The sequence below is a fragment of the Suncus etruscus genome, chromosome 1, assembly GCF_024139225.1.
Source record: "Suncus etruscus isolate mSunEtr1 chromosome 1, mSunEtr1.pri.cur, whole genome shotgun sequence".
NCBI classification, from domain to species: Eukaryota; Metazoa; Chordata; class Mammalia; order Eulipotyphla; family Soricidae; genus Suncus; species Suncus etruscus.
Genome location: NC_064848.1, coordinates 61,188,916 through 61,210,274, shown reverse-complemented (window position 1 = coordinate 61,210,274; position 21,359 = coordinate 61,188,916). Strand labels below are relative to the sequence as shown.

At 42.8% G+C, this 21,359-nt stretch overlaps 1 protein-coding gene and 1 non-coding gene across 2 annotated transcripts in view; one reads left to right on the top strand and one right to left on the bottom strand.

The window, feature by feature from the left end:
* Positions 1-11,933, bottom strand: part of UNC13B (unc-13 homolog B) — a 246,002-nt gene extending 234,069 nt beyond the window's left edge. Inside the window, exon 1 of the mRNA XM_049772923.1 lies at positions 11,646-11,933. Coding sequence (XP_049628880.1) covers positions 11,646-11,667 — 22 coding nt within the window. The 5' untranslated portion in view covers positions 11,668-11,933. The remainder of the gene's footprint in view (positions 1-11,645) is intronic.
* Positions 11,934-14,006: 2,073 nt separating this feature from the next.
* On the top strand, positions 14,007-14,121 carry LOC125995677 (U5 spliceosomal RNA). Its single transcript, XR_007491153.1, has one exon. It is a non-coding gene; the product is annotated as a U5 spliceosomal RNA (small nuclear RNA).
* Positions 14,122-21,359: the final 7,238 nt, after the last annotated feature.

The window sequence follows — 21,359 nt, the reverse complement described above, 5'->3', positions numbered from 1 at the left end:
AGAGATAGCACAGCAGCGTTTGCCTTGCAAGCAGCCGATCCAGGACCTAAGGTGGTTGGTTCAAATCCCGGTGACCCCATATGGTCCCCCAAGCCTGTCAGGAGCTATTTTGGGGCAGATAGCCAGGAGTAACCCTGAGCACCGCCGGGTGTGGCCCAAAAACCAATAAATAACTAAATAAATATATTATTTTTTAAAAAAAGAAAGAAATTACTCCTGCGACAAGAGTATCAAGAGTATCATATGGCATAACAGATAATGAATGCAGTTGGCTGTGTGCAAGGCAAACGTTCTATCACTGTGATATCACTCCAGCCTCACAATAATACATTTTTAACTGCAGTTTAATAATCAAGAAGTCCAAAGTTTTTAGTAGTAGGTAAAATAATTCAAATTTTAGGGGGCTGGAGCAATAGAACAGCAGGAAGGACACTGTTTTGCACACAGCCAACCCAGTTTGGATCCCCACCATCCCATATGGTCCCCCAAGCACTAAGAGGAGTAATTCCTAAGTGCACAGCCAGGAATAACCCCTGTGCACCACCTAGTGTGATCAAAAAATTGTTTAATTAAATTAAAAAATAAATAAGGCAGGGTCACAAGATAGTACAGCATGCAGGTATCTGCCTTGCAGGTGGTTGAGCTGGGTATTGATTCCCACCTCCCATATAGTCACTGAACACTGCCAGTAGTGATTCCTAGGTGCGTAGACAAGTAACTCCTGAGCAACTCTAGTGTAACCCAAACACCCAATAATATATAAATAAAAATTTAAAGGTAATAAAGCAAACAGGATGAGGGAAATAGCTCAAAGAGATGAAGGAGTGGCCAGAATGGTAGCACAGTAAATAGGACACTTTACTTGCCTGCACACAGCAACCCAGTCAATCTCCAGCATTCCATATGGTCCCGCTAACCTGCCAGTAGTGACTTCTTAGTGGAGAGAGAGAGAGAGATACAGCAATACTTTGCATACTAACACCCCATATTTAATCCAAGCACCTCATAGTTCCCCAAGCACCATCAGGAGTCACCTCCAAAACACCAAGTCAGGAGTAGCCACCAAGCACCATTATGAATGGTGCTTAAAAAAAAAAAGTTGAAAGAAAAAGAAACAACCTATCACAATCTGAAGACTTATCTATAGATGCTCACAGTACTAGGTAAGTATATAATGAAGGGGCCGAGCGGTGGCACTAGAGGTAAGGTGCCTGCTTTGCCTGCGCTAGCCTTGGATGGACCGCGGTTCGATCCCCCAGTTTCCCATATGGTCCCACAAGCCAGGAGAGATTTCTGAGCGCATAGCCAGGAGTAACCCCTGAGCGTCACCGGGTGTGGTCCAAAAACCAAAAAAAAAAAAAAAAAAAAGTATATAATGAAGTGGAAAAGAAGCAAAAGCAGCAATTAATTTTTTTTTTGTTTTTGGATTTTGGGTTTTGGGTCACCTGGCAGCGCGCAGGGGTTACTCCTGGCTCTATGCTCAGAAATTGCTCCTGGCAGGCTTGGGGGACCATATGGGATGCCAGAATTTGAACCACCATCTTTCTGCATGCAAGGCAAACACCCTACCTCCATGCTATCTCTCCGGCCACCAATTAAATTATTTTTATATAATTCCTTAGGAGAAAATAGTTTTCACAAATACAATCCAGCACAAACTTTCTCCTGTCCTTTTTTGTGGGGTGCAAACCTTATAGAGTCCCCAAATCTGGGCCCACTGCATGCCAGGGGTGATTCCTGGGAAAGCTTGGGGAACCAAATGTATTGCTAGAAATCTAGCCAATATCAGCCTCATGCAAGGCAAGTAGTTTAACTCTAGTACTATCTCTCTGACCATCCTGTCATACTTTTGCCCATCTTTTATTACTGTGGGGTTCACTGGTGTATGCATAAACACAAAAGAATATTGAAGGCTGGAGAGATAGCACAGCAGGAGGGCATTTGCCTTGCACACAGTCAATCCAGGACAGATGGTGGCTCAAATCCCGGCATCCCATATGGTCCTCCGTGCCTGCTAGAAGCAATTTCTGAGCACAGAGCCAGGAGTAACCCCTGAGCACTGCCGGGTGTGACCCAAAAACAAAAACAAAAACAAATTGTTGGGACAAGAATAAACTCTGAGCACTGCCAGATGTGACCCAAAGATATTTGATTTGGTTTAGTTTTCTGGGGGGAATCATACCCACTGATGCTCAGGGGTTACTCCTGACTGCTTTCAGGAATTACTCCTGGCAATGTTGGAGGACCATATGAGGTTCTGGGAATTGAACCTGGGTCAGCCACATGCAGAAGCACCCTCCCTGCTGCACTTTCACTCTGACTCTGGCCAAAAACTTTTTTTAATTATTTAAGTCCTATAGCTTTTATCTTTCATGTTATGAATATAGTTCACATTCAATAATATTTGCTTTTAGAGATTACGTTTGAAAGGGAACTCCTTCATTTTTACTACAGCAAAAATAAAATTATTTCCTTTATGATCATGAACACAAAATTCTATCCTACAAGTTCATTTTTATTCTTTTTCTCAATGACCAGAGAAGGAGCACAAAATAGAAAACAAAACAAAATAAAAAGCTGGTTATCTAACTTTACTCACCCAGAGTAACAACACGTTAATATTCTATTTGGGGGGGATGGTGGGAGTTAAGCCACACCTAAAGATGCTCAGGGGTTGCTCCCTGCCTTTTCACTCAAGAACCAGTGCTCACACGTGTGCTTGGGGAACCATATGGAATGTTGGGGATCAAATGTAGGTAGGCCACATGTCAGGCAAATACTGCATGCTGTAATGTCTTTATAGCCCCAACACCTTCATATTCTATAACCAAAGAAAATGGGGATTATTTTTCAAAAGCACTAGGAAAATGTATTTCTAACAGTCCAAATCTCACAAGAAATTTAATTATGCTCATGTAAATTATTTATGCTATAAATGACTCCAATTTTTCCTCACTTAATCCAATATAACCATTATTTGTTAACTGATTGATAAATACACTGAATGTTATCATTCAGCCCCAAAAATACTTTTGAAAATAGTAAGATAAAAGGAAAGAATCAAGCATTTATCCCAAATTTCTTTTTTTTTTTTTTTTTTTTTTTTTTTTTTGTGGTTTTTGGGTCACACCCGGCAGTGCTCAGGGGTTATTCCTGGCTCCATGCTCAGAAATTGCTCCTGGCAGGCATGGGGGACCATATGGGACGCCGGGATTCGAACCGATGACCTTCTGCATGAAAGGCAAACGCCTTACCTCCATGCTATCTCTCCGGCCCCTCCCAAATTTCTTATAGCAAACCACTTGATAGCTAAATAGTAGATTTTGGGAAGTTTCTGTTTGTTAAACTATTCTTGCTAATAAGTGATAAATGATTAAATTAGAACATCACTATTTTTTCGTGTCCTGATGTGAATACTGATGATGGTGGATAGATTAACATGCTCATGATGAGGGTGAGGATATAGTACAGTGAGCAGGGAGTTTGCCTTGCATGTGGTCAAGCCAGGTTCAATCACCAGCATCCTTTATGGTTCTCAAGTACCACCAGTAGTAATTCCTGACTGCAGAGCCAAGAGTAACCCCTGAACTCAAAAACAAACAAACAAAAAACCCACACACTTGAGTCTTATTAATTTCAAATTATTTTAGAGTCACTTGTTCAGGCTTCTATTCCATATTCTTTCTATTTCTTTCTCTATCTGCCTATTTCCTTCCAAAATCCCTTCCTACCTTTTTGTTTTTATGAAGGTACATCAAGAGGTGTTAAGTTCAGGGGGCTAGATAGATAGTACAGCAGAGTGTTTACCTTGCACATTGCTGACCTGGGTTTGATCCCCGACATCACATATTGTCCTATGAGTCCGCCAAGAGTGATTTCTAAGTGCAGAGACAAGGTAACACCTGGACACTGCCAGGTGTCACTCAAAAACCAATACAAACAAAAGTTATTAGGTTTATAAAGCCTAAAATGTTTTCTTCTCTATTTGTGGTTTAAGTTTGTTGGTGCTTAATGTCTTGAATGTAGTATACCTGGTTTGAACCCTGACACTATATATAGTCCTAAATAGTGCCAGGAGTGACCTCTAAGCACAAAGCCAGGAGTCTGTGCTGACTGTGATCCAATACTCAGTCCCTGAAAAAAATCTAGTTTATGGTGTTAGAATAAGATAAAGGTTAACTCTGGGAAAATGGGAGGAATAACTACTGAGGAAAAAGTAAAATGGGTTTCTGGGCTCCCTGGGTAATGTTCTGTTTTTTACCTAGACAGTGGTCACTTGACTATGATAGTTTAATGAGTAATTCAGAGAGTTAAATATTTAATATTTAAGATTGGTATTTTCTGTATATATGTTATAAAGCAGTAAGAGTACAATTTTAAAATTCTAATAGAACATTTTTTCTGACCTTAATGAAGACAATCCACTAGAAGACAGGTATAAAACAATCCCCCAATGTGAGGAAGAATAAAGGGGTGAAAGAACAATTTTATATTAGAAAAAATAACTGTATTGTTTTCCCACTCTTTTTTTGGAGGGTGGGCCACATCCAACAGTGCTGAGGACTTATTCGTGGCTCTATGTTCAGGGTTCACTCCTGGCAGGGCTTGGGGAAACCAAATGAGGTGTCATGGAATTGAACCCAGGTCAGCCACGTGCAAGGCATGTACTCTATCCATATCCACTATGCTATCTCTCTGGTCTCTATTACCCTACTTTACCAGAACTTAATTGTTGTGCTATTCCAAATCAATGCTAATAATTCTAATGGATTCTGGATTTATATTTTAAAAACTGTTCTAAAACATATCTAAATTCCTTACTCTCTTCTTTTTTTTTTTTTGGTTTTTGGGCCACACCCGGTGATGCTCAGGGGTTACTCCTGGCTATGCGCTCAGAAGTCACTCCTGGCTTGGGGGACCATATGGGACGCCGGGGGATCGAACCGCGGTCCGTCCTAGGCTAGCGCAGGCAAGGCAGGCACCTTACCTCTAGCGCCACCGCCCGGCCCCAACTCTCATCTATTATATCAATATTCATCATATACAGGTTTAGGGAAGGTATTTAACTAATATTTACTAATGATACACAGCCCAAACTTTAAACAAACTGACATAGCAAAGTCTAACATAAATAACACAGATTAAATAGAAGACAACTCAATGACAGTGCAACTTCTAGATACCCCACTTTTAGAAACTTAGATATTACAGAATGCATATATTGCTTATAAGGAAGAGAACAGTTTATGACATGAACTATCTATGGCACAGGAAATTGGTGCTTCCCCCCTTCTTTGCTGCTTGGCACAGACAAGGAATAATCAACTTCCTGATGCCATAGCTAAGCAAAAGGTACCCAGAAGCAACTTTGCTTATAAGGCAAGAGGAACTACTGAATTGTAGAAACACAGCAGCAAGTTTACTGAGGTAGATAATAATGTACAGAGGAAAAATAAATGAGAACAAAGTACTTGACCAATATATGCTTTTATGTTGAAAACTCTAAAAAACATTACTATTTACACAATGGGAATAAAATAAAATACATCTTTAGAGTCACCCTAGGATAAAAGCAACCCAGAACAATCAATCTAAGTCCAGAGTGACAGTTCTCCTTTAACAGTTTCCCAGTAATTGTCTTTCAGAAAATAATAAGTGACAGTGAGCCATGAAAAGCTTTCTTATTTTAATTAAAAACTTTTTGCCCGGGGCCAGGCGGTGGCGCTAGAGGTAAAGTGCCTGCCTTGCCTGCGCTAGCCTTGGACGGACCATGGTTCGATCCCCTGGCGTCCCATATGGTCCCCCAAGCCAGGAGCAACTTCTGAGCACATAGCCAGGAGTAACCCCTGAGCGTTACCAGGTGTGGCCCAAAAACCAAAAAAAAAAAATTTTTTTTGCCATTTTTCCCATTTTCTTTTTGTTTCTGTAATGACTGGGGTTGCACAGAGTTGACTGTGGTTGTTGCTAAGTGTCGCACATTTGATTGCAGTGCTCATACTACTTAGTAGCAGTACTTTCATTACATTGCTTACACACAATTTGGTTTGCAGTGCTTGCTGAGCATCATATACTTGGATTATGACACAACAAAGATCACACTTTGTTGAGCTATCAGGAATCCTTAACAGAAAAGCTGCTAACATTTGGGCATGTAAAGCAATACCAAAACTCAGATATGTGGGCTGGGCGGTGGCGCTAAAGGTAAGGTGCCTGCCTTGCCTGCACTAGCCTTGGACGGACCGCGGTTCGATCCCCCGGTGTCCCATATGGTCCCCCAAGCCAGGAGGAACTTCTGAGCACATAGCCAGGAGTAACCCCTGAGCGTTACCGGGTGTGGCCCAAAAACCAAAAAAAAAAAAAAAAAACAAAACTCAGATATGTTCTGCTTTAAACATATAATTAAACATGTTCAACATGGAAAATAGTTTTGGATACAAAGAAGATATGGAAATTCTAGGTCAAATTTACAGGAACAGTGCTTCACCTTTGAGATGAGATAAAGATTGATATGTAACACAACCACTGATGTAAGTGACCAGCTTCACAGCATCACCACTAATCTCAGAAGATATGCCAAGCCAAACCAATAAAACTCACAAGTGCATAGTTCTTTGGGCTGAAAAGTCTGGGGGGCCCTCAGGAGAGGGCAGGCTAAGTTTCCACCATGCTGAAGCCTCCATAGCCACACCCCATTGCCATAGCAATACAAATGGCCCAACTTCAATGCTTCACAACTAATCTCTGAAGAAAGCCAATGAAACTCCCACACACACTGGTTTTCAGGCTGAAAACTCTGGGGTCTTACTGGAGTGGGAGTAGGCAGCCTCTCTCCACCCCACATATGTCCAGAAGCTGCAGAAGTCACACCCATATCCCACAGCCGCAATTATGTAAACTGTCCAGCTTCACAGTTTCACAAACTATCTTGGAATAGAAGCCCAGCCAAGCTGATGAAACTCATAGTTACTCCAATCTTCAAGCTAAAAATTCTGAAGACCCTCAGAATGGGATGGGCAAAGAATCATCCCAGTAACACAGATTCTGGAGCTCCTAGAGCGTATAGCCACATATGTATCTGCATAAAACATCCAAATTTCACAATACTGACAGCCAAAAAGGAGCACTGCAAATTAGAGGGGAAAGTAGCATAGAACTAAGCTCAGTAAGCAAAAACAACGATAACAGAGGATTCAACTAATAACAAACAGTTCAGTAAATCTTCAATGACTTCAATTGTAAGTTATAACAATTTTCGCAACATTTTTTACTGAACTATTTTTTTGATCATTCCACTTACCATTTTGTTGTAGCAAGCTATATAAAATATATTACTTTGTGCCTGACAAAGGGCGTGGGGGAGTAGAAGGGAAACTGGGGTCCATGGTAGAGGGAAAGTCACACTGGTGATGAGATTGATAGTAGAACACTGAATATCCAAAATAACTGTACTGTGAACCTTGTAAACCAGTATTTACAATAAAAGTTTTTTTTTTTTTTTCTTTTAAGAGGCACGGTCTCGCCACGTTGCCCAGGCTGGAGTGCAGTGGCTATTTACAGGCGCGATCCCACTACTGATCAGCACGGGAGCTTTGACCTGCTCCGTTTCCGGCCTGGGCCGGTTCGCCCCTCCTTAGGCAACCTGGTGGTCCCCCGCTCCTGGGGGGGGGGGGCGGGTCACCATAGTGATGCCGAACTTAGTGCGGACACTTGATCAGCATAGCGCATTGCAGCCCAGAACTCCTGGACTCAAGCAATCCTCCGGTCTCAGCCTCCCAAGTAGCCTGGGAGATGGGAAGCCAGGGATCAAACCTGGGTCCATCCTGGGACAGCCGCATGCAAGGCAAACACCCTACCCTCTCTGGCCCCCTAAATGAAGTTAAAAAAAAAAAAAGAAAAAAGAAAGGGCCCGGAGAGATAGCACAGTGGCGTTTGCCTTGCAAGCAGCCGATCCAGGACCAAAGGTGGTTGGTTCGAATCCTGGTGTCCCATATGGTCCCCCGTGCCTGCCAGGAGCTATTTCTGAGCAGACAGCCAGGAGTGACCCCTGACCACCGCCGGGTGTGGCCCAAAAACAAAAACAAACAAACAAACAAAAAGGGGGGCCAGCGAGGTGGCGCTAGAGGTAAGGTGTCTGCCTTGCAAGCGCTAGCCAAAGAAGGACAGCGGTTCTATCCCCCAGCGTCCCATATGGTCCCCCCAAGCCAGAGGTAATTGGCTTAGGAGTAACCCCTGAGCTTCAAACGGGTGTGGCCCGAAAAAAAAAAAAGAAACAATAAAAAAATCTCTTCATTGGGCCCGAAGAGATAGCACAGTGGCGTTTGCCTTGCAAGCAGCCGATCCAGGACCTAAGGTGGTTGGTTCGAATCCCGGTGTCCCATATGGTCCCCCGTGCCTGCCAGGAGCTATTTCTGAGCAGACAGGCAGGAGTAACCCCTGAGCAACGCTGAGTGTGGCCCAAAAACCAAAAAAAATAAATAAATAAAAAAAAATCTCTTCATTAAGATGTTGATAATTAGTCAATAAAGTTTGTCAATTATTTCTTCAACTACCATTTGAAAGGTACCTAAAGGGAAAAGATTCTAAATCAATTCTATTCCAAGAGTAACTGAAATTGAATTGGTACACAATAACTAACAGATTTCTTTCGAAATATGAATTACATTCCTGTCATAATATAATGCAAGTGACATCATTTTTAAAAAGATTCTGATTTGTTTCTATACATACCTAACTGCCAAAATGCCAAAAATTATGTCATTTTAGAAAGATTTTGATCCGGGGCCGGGTAGGTGGCGCTGGAGGTAAGGTGTCTGCCTTGCAAGCGCTAGCCAAGGAAGGACCGTGGTTCGATCCCCCGGTGTCCCATATGGTCCCCCCCAAGCCAGGGGCGATTTCTGAGCACATAGCCAGGAGTAACCCCTGAGCGTCAACCGGGTGTGGCCAAAAAAAAACCAAAAAAAAAAAAAAAAAGATTTTGATCCATTTCTCTGTTTTTCTAGGATGAATACTAGGATGAATACTCTAATAACTTAATAAGATATATTAATAAATTATAAGATTAATGACTTGAGACTACAAAAGGAAACTACTTGTAATTAGTAATCTTCAAGAACTGCATTCAAAAGACAATTATCTGCTGGTCTCCAATTCTCCAGGTTCAAAATAGAAATTTAATTAATGTAACATTGAAAGTGGCAAGTTCGGGGCCGGAGAGATAGCATGGAGGTAAGGCGTTTGCCTGTCATGCAGAAGGTCCATGGTTCAAATCCCGGTGTCCCATATGGTCCCCCGTGCCTGCCAGGAGCGATTTCTGAGCATAGAGCCAGGAGTAACCCCTGGGCACTGCCGGTGTGACCCAAAAACCAAAAAAAAAAGATAAAGAAAGTGGCAAGTTCAGCTACATAGTTTCTAGATAATCAAAGTTTCTTGGTATTAGAACAAATGAATATTGCAGCAGCTCCTTCTGTGAAGTTATTCAATTTCTGTGAAACAGAAGTTTCTGATTTAAGAGTGCTGAGGGACTGGAGCAATAGCGGATAAGACATTTGCTTAGAACATGCCCAAGGTGCATTACAGGGGCTCCATCCTTGACTTCCCATATGGTTCCCCTGAATGAGGCACTAGTGATTCCTAAGTGGGGAGAGCCAGGAAGTAAACCCTGATCACCACCGCACCATCAGGTGTGGCCCAAAAAAACAAAAAGGAAAAATAAAAATAAAAAGTGTTGCAGTGTTGCTGCTGCCTAAAGTTTCATAAGGTTCAGCTCTGTAAAATGGTGTGGCAGTAGAGATCCAAATTCCAATAGACATTGCAAAACCCAATTGCTCCCAAATCCTGCTACTCAACAACAGGGATCTAAAAGAATAAATGGATTCCCAGCTGTTGAGAAAAAAATATTTTACTAAAAGCAAAGCAAATTTTTCATTAATGAAAGATCAAACATAAATGAAAATATTCTCTAATTATCTTTGGAAATAGAGTAAATCCATTTGGAGTGGAGTTCATGCAAATTTAACGAAACAGTGGGAGATACTAAGCAAAAAAAGTTCAGTTTGCCAGAGCTGGGGAAAACACTTATCCAAAGAGATTTATTTTAAGTGCTTGTAATTCTCAGAGCCAAAAGAAACTTGAACTCTAGCTATACAGTAAAACATGCCAAGCTTAAAAAAAAATCTCTTCCAAATAAATTCTCTCCTTTGCTCACAATCAAGCCACCTTATCCTTTATCCTGCCTTATTCAACAGAGGCGATAACTTAAATTTCACATGAATTTCTCAAGAAATTCAATGGGTAGTTCATGCCCTGGTTGTTTTTTGTTTGTTTGTTTGTTTTGTTTGGAGGGGTGTTTGATTGGCATTGGTGGTTTATTTTTTTTTAGTGTTGTTGTTTTGTGTTGTTGTTGTTTCTCCTGCTCAGATCATCTCTAAAATCATTGCCCTTACATTCAAAATTAGCCATTGGTGTCTATACGGAATACACTTAGGAATACAGAAACCACTAAAAAACAATATCTACTCTCAGGGAGTCCAGTCTATGACCCTTGCCTCATCTTAAACCGCACAGCTCTCTCGTAAGTTATCTTCTTAAAAGATAGTGCCCTGGGCCCGGAGAGATAGCTCAGCAAGCAGCCGATCCAGGACCAAAGGTGGTTGGTTCGAATCCCGGTGTCCCATATGGTCCCCCGTGCCTGCCGGGAGCTATTTCTGAACAGACAGCCAGGAGTAACCCCTGAGCACGAGCCGGGTGTGACCCAAAAACTTAAAAAAAAAAAAAAAAAAGATAGTGTCCTTCCTGGGTGGGGGGAGAAAATACATTAACTAGTGTTCGTGACAACTGTGATTAAAAAAAAAAAAAAAAACTATACACAATCACTCTTCTTTGGGCTTGGGAAGGTGGGGCTATGAGAGGACGCAATACCCAGTGGTACTCAGGGCCTGCCTAGCTCTGTGCTTAGGGATCAATCTGGCTGGACTTAGGGGACCATAAGCAGTGCCGGGGATGGAAGCCGGTCGCTGCGTGCAAGGTGAGAAGAGCCTTCCCCTCTGTTACTCTATCTCCAGCCCCTCAGTCACTCTTCTGAAGCGCTCCTGGAAAGGCAGAAGAGCTAAGCACACTTTGTCAAGTTCCACCTGAGTATCACCTGAGTGCGTAGCCTAGCTCACGGGGGGGAGAAAGCAAGCAAGCAACAGAGGGGTGCGAGTGGAGATCGAAGAAGGAACATGTGACCATTGTTCCACAGAGCGTTCAAAGGGAATTAAAATGTTTTAAAAAATTAAATAAAAAAAAAAAAAAAGAGTTGCTTCGCGGGGCGGGCGGGGAAAGGAAGGAAAGGAGCCCGGGACGCTGCCCTCTATCACCGGACACCGACCCTCCCTCCGCTCCCTCTCCAGCCGTCCAACTAAGAAGCCGGCCCCCGGCCTCCCACGCAGTCCCCTGGCAGTCGGAATGGAGAGGGGGGCTGTCCGTCACAGAAAACGGGGTGGAACCCCCCAACGAAAACCCACTCTGTCCAAGCTCATAACAGGTCGCAGAATATCCTTCGGGCCTGAAGGGAAGTTGGGGCGAGGTGGTGGGGACTCGACGTGCTGGAAGCGAGTGGACTGGGGCGCCCTCTTAGCGTTCCTAACCAGCGCCTGTGCACTCACCGCGCACACAGAGCAGCGACATGGCCGAGCCGTCGCCACCTCCGCCGCGCCCGGCCGCTCCCTCTTTCCTCCTCAGCAGGTGCCGCGGCTGATCCCGCTAGCAGCCCCACCGGGCTGGCCGCTCCCCCATGCTCCCCCAGTCGCGAGCGTCCGTCCGGCCGTCCAGTCGCTCCCTCGGATCCAACTCCGGTCCGCACCGTCCGTCTCAGCGAGCAAGTGTGGACAAGAGCCGGCCAGCGATTGAGGACTGGGCGCGGCCCGGCGGCGCCATCGCTGGGAGGCAGGAGCCGCTGCCGAAGGACTCGCCCGTCACTCACTCGCTCCACTGGGATCCGCGCGAGCTCCGGGCCCCGCCTACTCTCCAGGCCCCGCCTCCACCCCGACCAATCACCTCACGCCCAGTCCGCCGGCCACGCCCCCTCGGGAGGCGGCGCCCCCCTCGCTCTTTCCCTACGTGCGAAAGTGAAGGCCGCTCCGCCCATTAGGAAGGCCTCAAACAAACCGGGACGGGGCGGGCATTTCTGCACCTGTGGGAGCCCAGCGCTGAGTACTTTAGCCTCCTCCCACGTGAGCGAGGCTTCCTTCCACTCCAGAACAGATTTTTTTTTTCCATTGAAAGATTTTTCATTGAACTTAAAGTCTCAGCTGATGGGATACTTCCCTGGAAATAATTCTGGACTACAAAGGCAGTCAGTTAGAATTAGCCACTAATGAATGGGGTTGGGTGGCAGAGAGGAGGAACATAAATAAGCGTAAGGTGAAATAGTTGGAAAGATCAATTCCTATCTACTTACTTAATTAACCTCTTGTGTTTCCAATCTACGGAATAGGGCATAGCAAGTAGGAAGCAAGTAGTAACTGGCTGAAGGAGTAAAAAAATGAGACTTTTTAAGTAGAGAATATGGCTAGGTTCCCTATTTAGATGGAGAAACTGCGGAACAGAGCAGAAAGCAGAGGGACACAAAGTAAAGTATACAAATCCCAAACCCACTATTTCAACATTCTGATTTAATGAGTTTGGGGTAGAGCTCGGCATCTTTTTCATTGTTGATGATGATCATGATGATATTTTGGTTTTGAGGTCATAACCAGCAGTGCTCAGCCATCACTCCTAGTTGGCTGGATGATTACATGGGTTGCAAGAAAGAAATTGATCTAATTGACTGCATACAAGGCAAGCGCCTTACCTGCTATTCTATCTCTTTGGCTCCAGTATTCTAATTTTATTTGATAAACTCCCCAAAGTGATGTCAGGGTTGGGTATCATTAAAATAGGAACTTTCTTTCGTTTTGGCGATACACCCAGCAGCGATCAGGGGTTACTCCTGGTCTGCGCTCAGAAATCGCTTCTGGCAGGCTCATGGGGACCATATGGGATGCCAAAACTCGGGTCCGTCCTAAATCAGCCACATGCAAGACAAACGCCCTACTTCAATACTATCACTCCGGTCCCTAAAGTGGGAACTTTCTAAGATCTAATTAACCCAGTTCAAATTTCAGTTCCCCAGAGGATTCTGCCTGCCAAACCAGAGGTGCTCTAAATCCAGTTCTCACAGTTTCCTTCTTATTTGAATCACCTGTAAAGCTCTTAAATTTTCTAATGTCTTTCTAATATTCCTAACAATATGGCTGAGAGTCAGACCACCATGACAACATCAGAAAATCTCTGAGGGTGGAACCTAAAATACCTTTGAAACCTTTGGACCATTAAAACCTTTAAGTCTGTTGAAGTTATTCGAATGAGCAATCCACTTTAAGAACCACTGTACTGGGGGGCCGGCAGCGCGGTGGCGCTGGAGGTAAGGTGCCTGCCTTACCTGCGCTAGCCTAGGAGACGGACTGCGGTTCGATCCCCCGGCGTCCCATATGGTCCCCCAAGCCAGGAGCGACTTCTGAGCGCATAGCCAGGAGTAACCCCTGAGCGTTACCGGGTGTGGCCCAAAAACCAAAAAAAAAAAAAAAAAAAAAAAAAAAAAGAACCACTGTACTGGACAGGGCTCTCTGCATTGCCCTTTTATTGTGAGGTGAAACTAGAGGACGCTCTACACCATCCTGACTTCAATTTAGGATATGCAGATTACAGTATCTTTAATACAGAAACATGATACCAACAACAGAGACTGTGAAAAATAAAAGTGTATTGGCACTACAGACAATGACTTGGATTGGACAAACTAGTTTGCCTGGAGCCTAGAGTTGGTCTTATGCCAGGAAACTTCAGGGGTAGGGTCTTGTATTTAGGCCAAGGCTTTTCCTTTTCATGTCCCTCATATTTTGGTGGGCCTATGCAAACAATAACTGTAACTCTAACACCATTTTTATGGTGCTCCTTTGACTCTAATCCTTAAAAAAAAAAAAAAACCACTCTGGTTTCTCTTCAGATCGTATAAATCTTTGCCTTTTACTAAAGATTTCCGTGGAGAGAAACAAAACTGAGTCTTTGGTTAATTTTTTGAGATTGCTTTGTGTACTGCTAAGGAATGTTATAATGTACTCCAATCTGGGGATTTGAAGGACAAAGTAATTGTACATGGGTTCTATTTTATTTTTCTTAATGTTCTTTGGCTGAAAGTTCAAAATTAAGGTATCAGCAAGGGGTTTTCTTCTAAGAATTTTGTTTATGGGTGATTGTTCTTCCACTGTAACTTTACCTTTTCTTCTTTCTTTGCATCTTTGTTCTCAAAATTAAAAATAAAAAATTAATTCTAAAAAAAAAAAAAGAACCACTGTACCAATCTAACAGCATATTTGCCCTTCAAAAGCAAACCTCCTTATCATACTCTTCTCTCACTGGATCAGATGCAATGAGAGAGACACAGCTAAAGCTATAACTAGGACACTAGAGAATACTTAATCTTTCCATTGTTTATTCAAACGTGGGACAATACCCTGAGGAAAATATTAAGCAGGTCAAGTCAGTAAGCATAATCAATAGAAATGCCTAATCTTAAAGATCATGAATAGTCTCTGGACCAGTAATGCTGGAATACCTAGCCACTTAGCTCAACTGTCAAAAATCCCGAGGGAAAAAAAGAGGGAGGAGTAGAAATGCTGGATTCTGTCCCTGCCTGAGAATACTGACTTTTAAAAGCAAGTGAGGGCACTGGAGCTATAGCACAGCGGTAAGGCATTGTTTGCCTTGCACGTGGCCAACACAGGAAGAATCCCAGTTCGAATCCCAGCATCCCATTTGGTCCCCCGAGCTTGCCAGGAGTGACTTCTGAGCACAGAGCCAGGAGTAACTCCTGAGTGCCGCCAGGTGTGACCCAAAATCCAAAAAAAAAAAAAAAAAAATTTTTTTTTTAAATTTTGAAAGCTCCTGGAGAGATAGCACAGTGGTGTTTGCCTTGCAAGCAGCCGATCCAGGACCAAAGGTGGTTGGTTCGAATCCCGGTGTCCCATATGGTCCCCCGTGCCTGCCAGGAGCTATTTCTGAGCAGACAGCCAGGAGTAACCCCTGAGCACTGCCGGGTGTGGCCCAAAAACCAAAAAAAGAAAAAAAGAAAAAAAAATTTTTTGAAAGCAAATGGGGCGAAGCAATAATAGTACAGCAGATAGGGTACTTGCCTAGCAAGCAGCAAATTTAGATTCCACAGTATCATATATGGTCACTCAGCCCTGCTAGTAGTAAACACAGCATAGCTAGAGGTGGGCAAAAAGAAAACCAGTTGAATCAGGGATTCTCCTAGAGCAGTGTTCTTCAACATTTTTACACCTCTATAAACTGACACCTGCCCTGCATATTGTGCCACTGCAGTAGAACATCGGTTTTCAACCTTTCTATACCTACACAGCAGCACCAGTCTTAGAGTACTGGTTGAAGATTTCTAGAATTCAAGGCCATCTGATGGAGAATGAAAAAACACTGTGTCTTTACAATCATAAGAGAAGAGTAGAAAACAATCTAATAAAACACCAAAAAATATGAATCAACTATATTCACATGGCATATTATCTCTTATTCTATAATAAATTATCCCCAAATTTAGCAGATTAAATCATAATCTCACATTTTCTGTGGGTGAGAAAATTGGATATGGTTTATCGACTGGTTCAAGGTTACTAACAAACTGTCACCAAAGTGCCAGCTTGCCTGTGAAAGAATCCACTTTCAAGCTCACTCATGTGATTGTTGGCAGGACTCAGTTCTTCATGGGTGTTGAACTGAGAGCCTCAGTTCCTTATTGGCTACTGATCACTAGATCTTTCTTTCTTGTCATATGTGTCTCACAACAAAGTTTCAAGTCAAGAAGGCAATGAAGTATACAGCATACTACACAGCATGCACCTGATTTTGTTATCTAAGCAGGGCTGGACCTGGTTAGAACTTTAGTGGGAGAAAGTAATAGAGTGATGTAGCAATCCTGAGTAACCTCATTCCTTCATTTTTGCTAAGTTTTTTTTTTTTCACAATAATGACAGAGAACTAGCACTCTCTGTGTTTCTGGAAATGAGAAAGAGGAAAGGAATAAAAGAAAGCAGGTAGTTCCGAAGGATGTGACTCAGTGGTAGAGAAGTTGGCTTTACGTGTGTGACCACAAAATCTCCAGAACCTCCCCACATCACCATGTATCTGCAGTTGATTCCCATCACTACTAGTGTGCTGGGCATGTCAACAATGACAACACAAAGCTAAGGGAAAATAAAATAGACCATGTGACAAAAGTAATGTAAACTATCAATAATAATAAGGTAGGTAATCAAGGGAACTGAGGAACCCAAGAATCTCATGAAAATAAGGTCACAGGGACCGGAGTGATAGCCCAGTGGTAGGGGATTTGCCTTGCATGTGGCTGACTAGGGACAGACCTGGGTTCTATCCCTGGCATCCCATATGGTCCCTCGAGCCTGCCAGGAATTATTTCTGAGTGCAGAGCCAGGAGTAACCCCTGAGCACTGCGGGGTGTGGCTCAAAAAATGGAGGAGGAGGAGGCGGAGGAGGATGATGAGGAGAAGAAGAAGAAGAAGAAGAAGAAGAAGAAGAAGAAGAAGAAGAAGAAGAAGAAGAAGAAGAAGAAGAAGAAGAAGAAGAAGAAGAAGAAGAAGAAGATAAGGTCACAATAGATGGGCTTTTTGCCACTGTATTTGTGAGAAACTTAAAAGTAGATTTTTTTTTTTTTTTGGTTTTTGGTTTTTGAGTCACAGCCAGCAACACTCAGGTGTTACTCCTGGCTCCAGGCTCAGAAATCGCTCCTGGCAGGCTCGGGGGACCATATGGGATGCCGGGATTCAAACCACTGTCCTTCTGCATGCAAGGCAAATGCCTTACCTCCACGCTATCTCTCCGGCCCCTAAAAGTAGATTCTTGAGGGCCATAAAATATTAGAGAGGAAAAAATAATAATACAGAATAATAAAAATAAAAATAATATTACAGAGGGTAGGGTGCTGGCTTTGCATGTGGTATATGTGTTTGATCCTGGCATCCCATATGATCCACCATTACAAGTGATTCCTGAGCATAAAGACAGGAAGCATAAGCACTGTGATTTGGTATGATCAAAAAAAATAATAAAAATAAATTTTATTTGAACAGGGAGATAGAGGACTAGAGCACATGTTTTGCATGATGTATGTCTAGGTTTGATCCCCATTGCCAAAAAATATTGAAAATAAATAAAATAAAAGTTGACTCTAAGTTGTATCTCTTTGGGCAATGTCTTCCAATGCCTAGAGAAGGAAAATATGAATGTGGGGATTTGGACCACATACAGGGGCTATTTCTGATTCTGTGCTTAGGAATTAATCCTGTTGGTAAAGGACCACATTTGGTGGCAGAATTCAAACTAGAGTCAGCTACAGGCAAGTCAGCAAGTGCTTTAATGCTTGCACTCTCTCTAGCCCTTCAAGAAAAATTTAATATTAAGAGTTAAATTCACACACACACACACACACACACACACACACACACACATAAAAAAAGAGTTCAATTCACATTAAACCTGTACAAATGGCTAAAACAATCCTTGGGATAAAAAGAAGATGGGAGGCATTACTTTCCCCAACTTCAAACTTACTACAAAGCAGTAATAATGGGACCTGAGTGATAGCATAGCAGGTAAGCCATTTGCCTTGCACTCGGCCAACCCAGGTTCAATCTCCGGCATCCCATATGGTCTCCCAAGTTTACCAGGAGTAATATCTGAGCACAAAGTAACCCTTGAGTGCCACCAGGTGTGGCCCTCCAAAATGCAGTACTGATTAAAACAGCATGGAATTGGAATAAAGATAGACTATCAAATCAATGGAAAATACATGAATATCCGGAAACAGACCCTTAGGTATAATATCAACTAATCTTTGGTTAAAGAAGCAAGAAAGACAAAGTGGAACAAGGACAGTCATTTCAACAAGTAGTGTTGGAAAAACTGGTCAACTGCATGCAAAAAAATGTTTTTAGCTCAGACCTCTTTATAATACCATGCACAAAAGTCAGATCAAAATGGATTAAGACCTTGATATCATACCTGAAACCATAAGGTGCTTAGAAGAAAACATAGGGGTTGGCGAGGTGGCGCTAGAGGTAAGGTGTCTGCCTTGCAAGCGCTAGGCAAGGAAGGACCACGGTTCAATCCCCCCAACCCCCCCATCCCATATGGTCCTCCCAAGCCAGGGGTGATTTCTGAGCTCTTAGTCAGGAGTAACCCCTGAGCATTAAACAGGTGTGGCCCGAAAAAACAAAAACAAAAAACAAAAAACAAAAAAAAACAAAAAACACAGAATAAGAAAACATAGGCAGAACTCTCCATGACATTGAAGCTTAAAGACATTTTCAAGGATGAAATGCCACTGACCAAAGCAAGAGAAACAAATGGGATTTCTTTAAACTAAGAAGCTTCTGCACCTCAAAAGAAACAATAAACTATGGCAGAGAGATAGCACAGCGCTGGGGTATGTGTCTTGCAAACAGCCCATCCAGGATGATCATGGTTGGAATCCCAGCATCCCATATGGTCCCTTGTGCCTGCCAGAAGCGATTTTTGAGCGCAGAGCCAGGAGTATCTCCTGAGCATTGCTGGGTGTGACCCAAAAACAAAAACAAAAGAAAGAAAAAGCAACAATAATCAGTATGTAAAGACTGCCCAGAGATTGGCAAAAATTATTCACACAATACCCATCTTATAGCAATTAAATTCTAAGATAGATAGATAGATAGATAGATATAGATATAGATATAGATATAGATATAGATATAGATATAGATATAGATATAGATATAGATATAGATATAGATATATATGGCGCTGGTAGAGCTTAACCAAAAAAAATCTAACTACATCAAAAAAAAATGGAAAAAGAGGGGGCTGGAGCTGTGGCACAGAACAGTAAGGTGTCTGCCTTGCCGGCGCTAGCCAAGGACTGACCACGGTTCGATTCCCCAGAGTCCCATATGGTCCCTCAAGCCAGGAGCAATTTCTGAGCGTATAGCCAAGAGTAACCCCTGAGCGTCACTGGGTGTGGCCCAATAATCCAAAAAAAAAAAATGGGAAAAGAACATGAACAGAAACTTCCTTAAAAAAAGAAATACAAATGAACAAAAAGCAAATAAAAATGTTCCACATTGGGGGGCCGGGTAGGTGGCGCTGGAGGTAAGGTGTCTGCCTTGCAAGCGCTAGCCAAGGAAGGACCGCGGTTCGATCCCCCGGCGTCCCATATGGTCCCCCCAAGCCAGGGGCGATTTCTGAGCGCATAGCCAGGAGTAACCCCTGAGCGTCAAATGGGTGTGGCCCAAAAACCAAAAAAAAAAAAAAAAAATGTTCCACATTGGAGCCAGACAGATAGCATGGAGGTAGGGCATTTGCCTCGAATGCAGGACAGTGGTTCAAATCCCGGCATCCCATATGGTCCTCCGAGCCTGCCAGGAGCAATTTCTAAGTGTAAAGCCAGGAGTAACCCCTGAGTGCCGCCCGGTGTGACCCAAAAACCAAAAAAAAAAAAAAAAAAAGTTCCACATTATTAATCATCAGGGTGATGTAAATCAAAACAATGAGATATCATCTCACACCACAAAGATTGGCACACATCACAAAGAACAAGAACAATGAGTGCTGTTGTGAATGTGGGGAGAAAGGAACTCTCATTTAATGCTGGTGGGAATGCCAACTAGTCCAGCCTTTTTGGAAAACAATATGAATATTCCTCAAAAATCTGAAAATGAGCTTCTGTATGATCCAGCAATACCACTTCTAGGAATATATCTTAGGAACCCAAAAACACCATGCAGAAAACCCCTCTGCATTCCTGTGTTTGTTGCAGCACTATTCACAGTATCCAGAATCTGGGGAACCCAAGTGCCCAAGAACAAATGAAAGGCTAAAGAAACCATGGTACATTCAAACAATATTAAAAAAAAACAAAACAAAACAAAAAAAACAATGGAATACTACGCTGCTGTTAAGAAAAGTCATGACATTTGTTTATGCATGGATATATATGAAGATTATTATGCTGAATTAAATGAGTCCGAAAGAGGGATAGACAGAATAATCTCACTCATTTGTGAGATATAGGAAGAATAAATATGGTAATAATATCCAGAGATGGGGCCGAAGAGATAGCATGGAGGTAAGGTGTTTGCCTTGCATGCAGAAGGATGGTGGTTCGAATACCGGCATCCCATATGGTCTCCTGAGCCTGCTAGGACCAATTTCTGAGCATAGAGCCAGGAGTAATCCCTGAGCGCTGCCGGGTGTGACCCAAAAACCAAAATCTATATAAATATGTATGTGTGTATATATGTATATATATATATATATATATATTATATATATATATACACACATACATACATATATTCAGAGATAATAGAGATGAGGTCCATGGTAGGAAGATTGCTACAAAGAGTGCTAGTGCAGTTAGGGTAGTGAACAGTCCACTGTGACAATGATAGTTGGAACTGATCACTCTGGATAAGAACTGGGTGCTGAAGGGATCCGAGGGATAGCACAGTTGGTAGGGCATTTGCCTTGCACGCTGTAGACCTGGGTTCAATTCCCTGAGCGTCACCTGGTTGGCCCAAAAACAACACTACCACCAAAAAAACCCACAAAACTCTTTTATTTTTCTTAAATTTCACAAATGAGTGAGATATTTAGTGTCTATCTCTCTCCCTCTAACTTATTTCATGCAACATAATAGTTTCCATGTCCATCCATGTATAGGCAAATTTCATTACTTCATTTTTCCTGACAGCTGCACAGTATTCTATTGTGTAGTTGTATCACAGTTTCTTTAGCCACTCATCTGTTGACAGCCACCTTGATTGTTTCCAGATTCTGACTATGATAAATAGTGCTGCAAGGCTTAGAGCAGAAATCAATGAAGTGGAAATCCAGAATTATTTTTATTGAGACCACCCCTGGGTGGGGCAATATGGACATGTTGGTAGAGGCCTTTGGATTGTCCTCATATTGCCTTTTAATTATATATCTTTCAATTGGTTGCTTTGGTTTTCCTGTTAAAAGAGATTTGGCCATTGCCTCCTCCTCCCGCTTTGTTTGGGGATGGGCTTTGCTTATCCTCAATAAAGGCCTGAAGGGGTGGCTGACATCTTGGCTCATGGTTCCACTGGTGGACTTGTGAATGTGAACAGCTTGCAGTTAGTTTTCTGGCCTGCTATATCTTCCCAACTATGTGTGGATTATTTCTTGCATAGGAGTTGCTGCCTGACCTGCATCTGTTATCCAACCCGGACAGGTAGCATGGAAATCCCTTT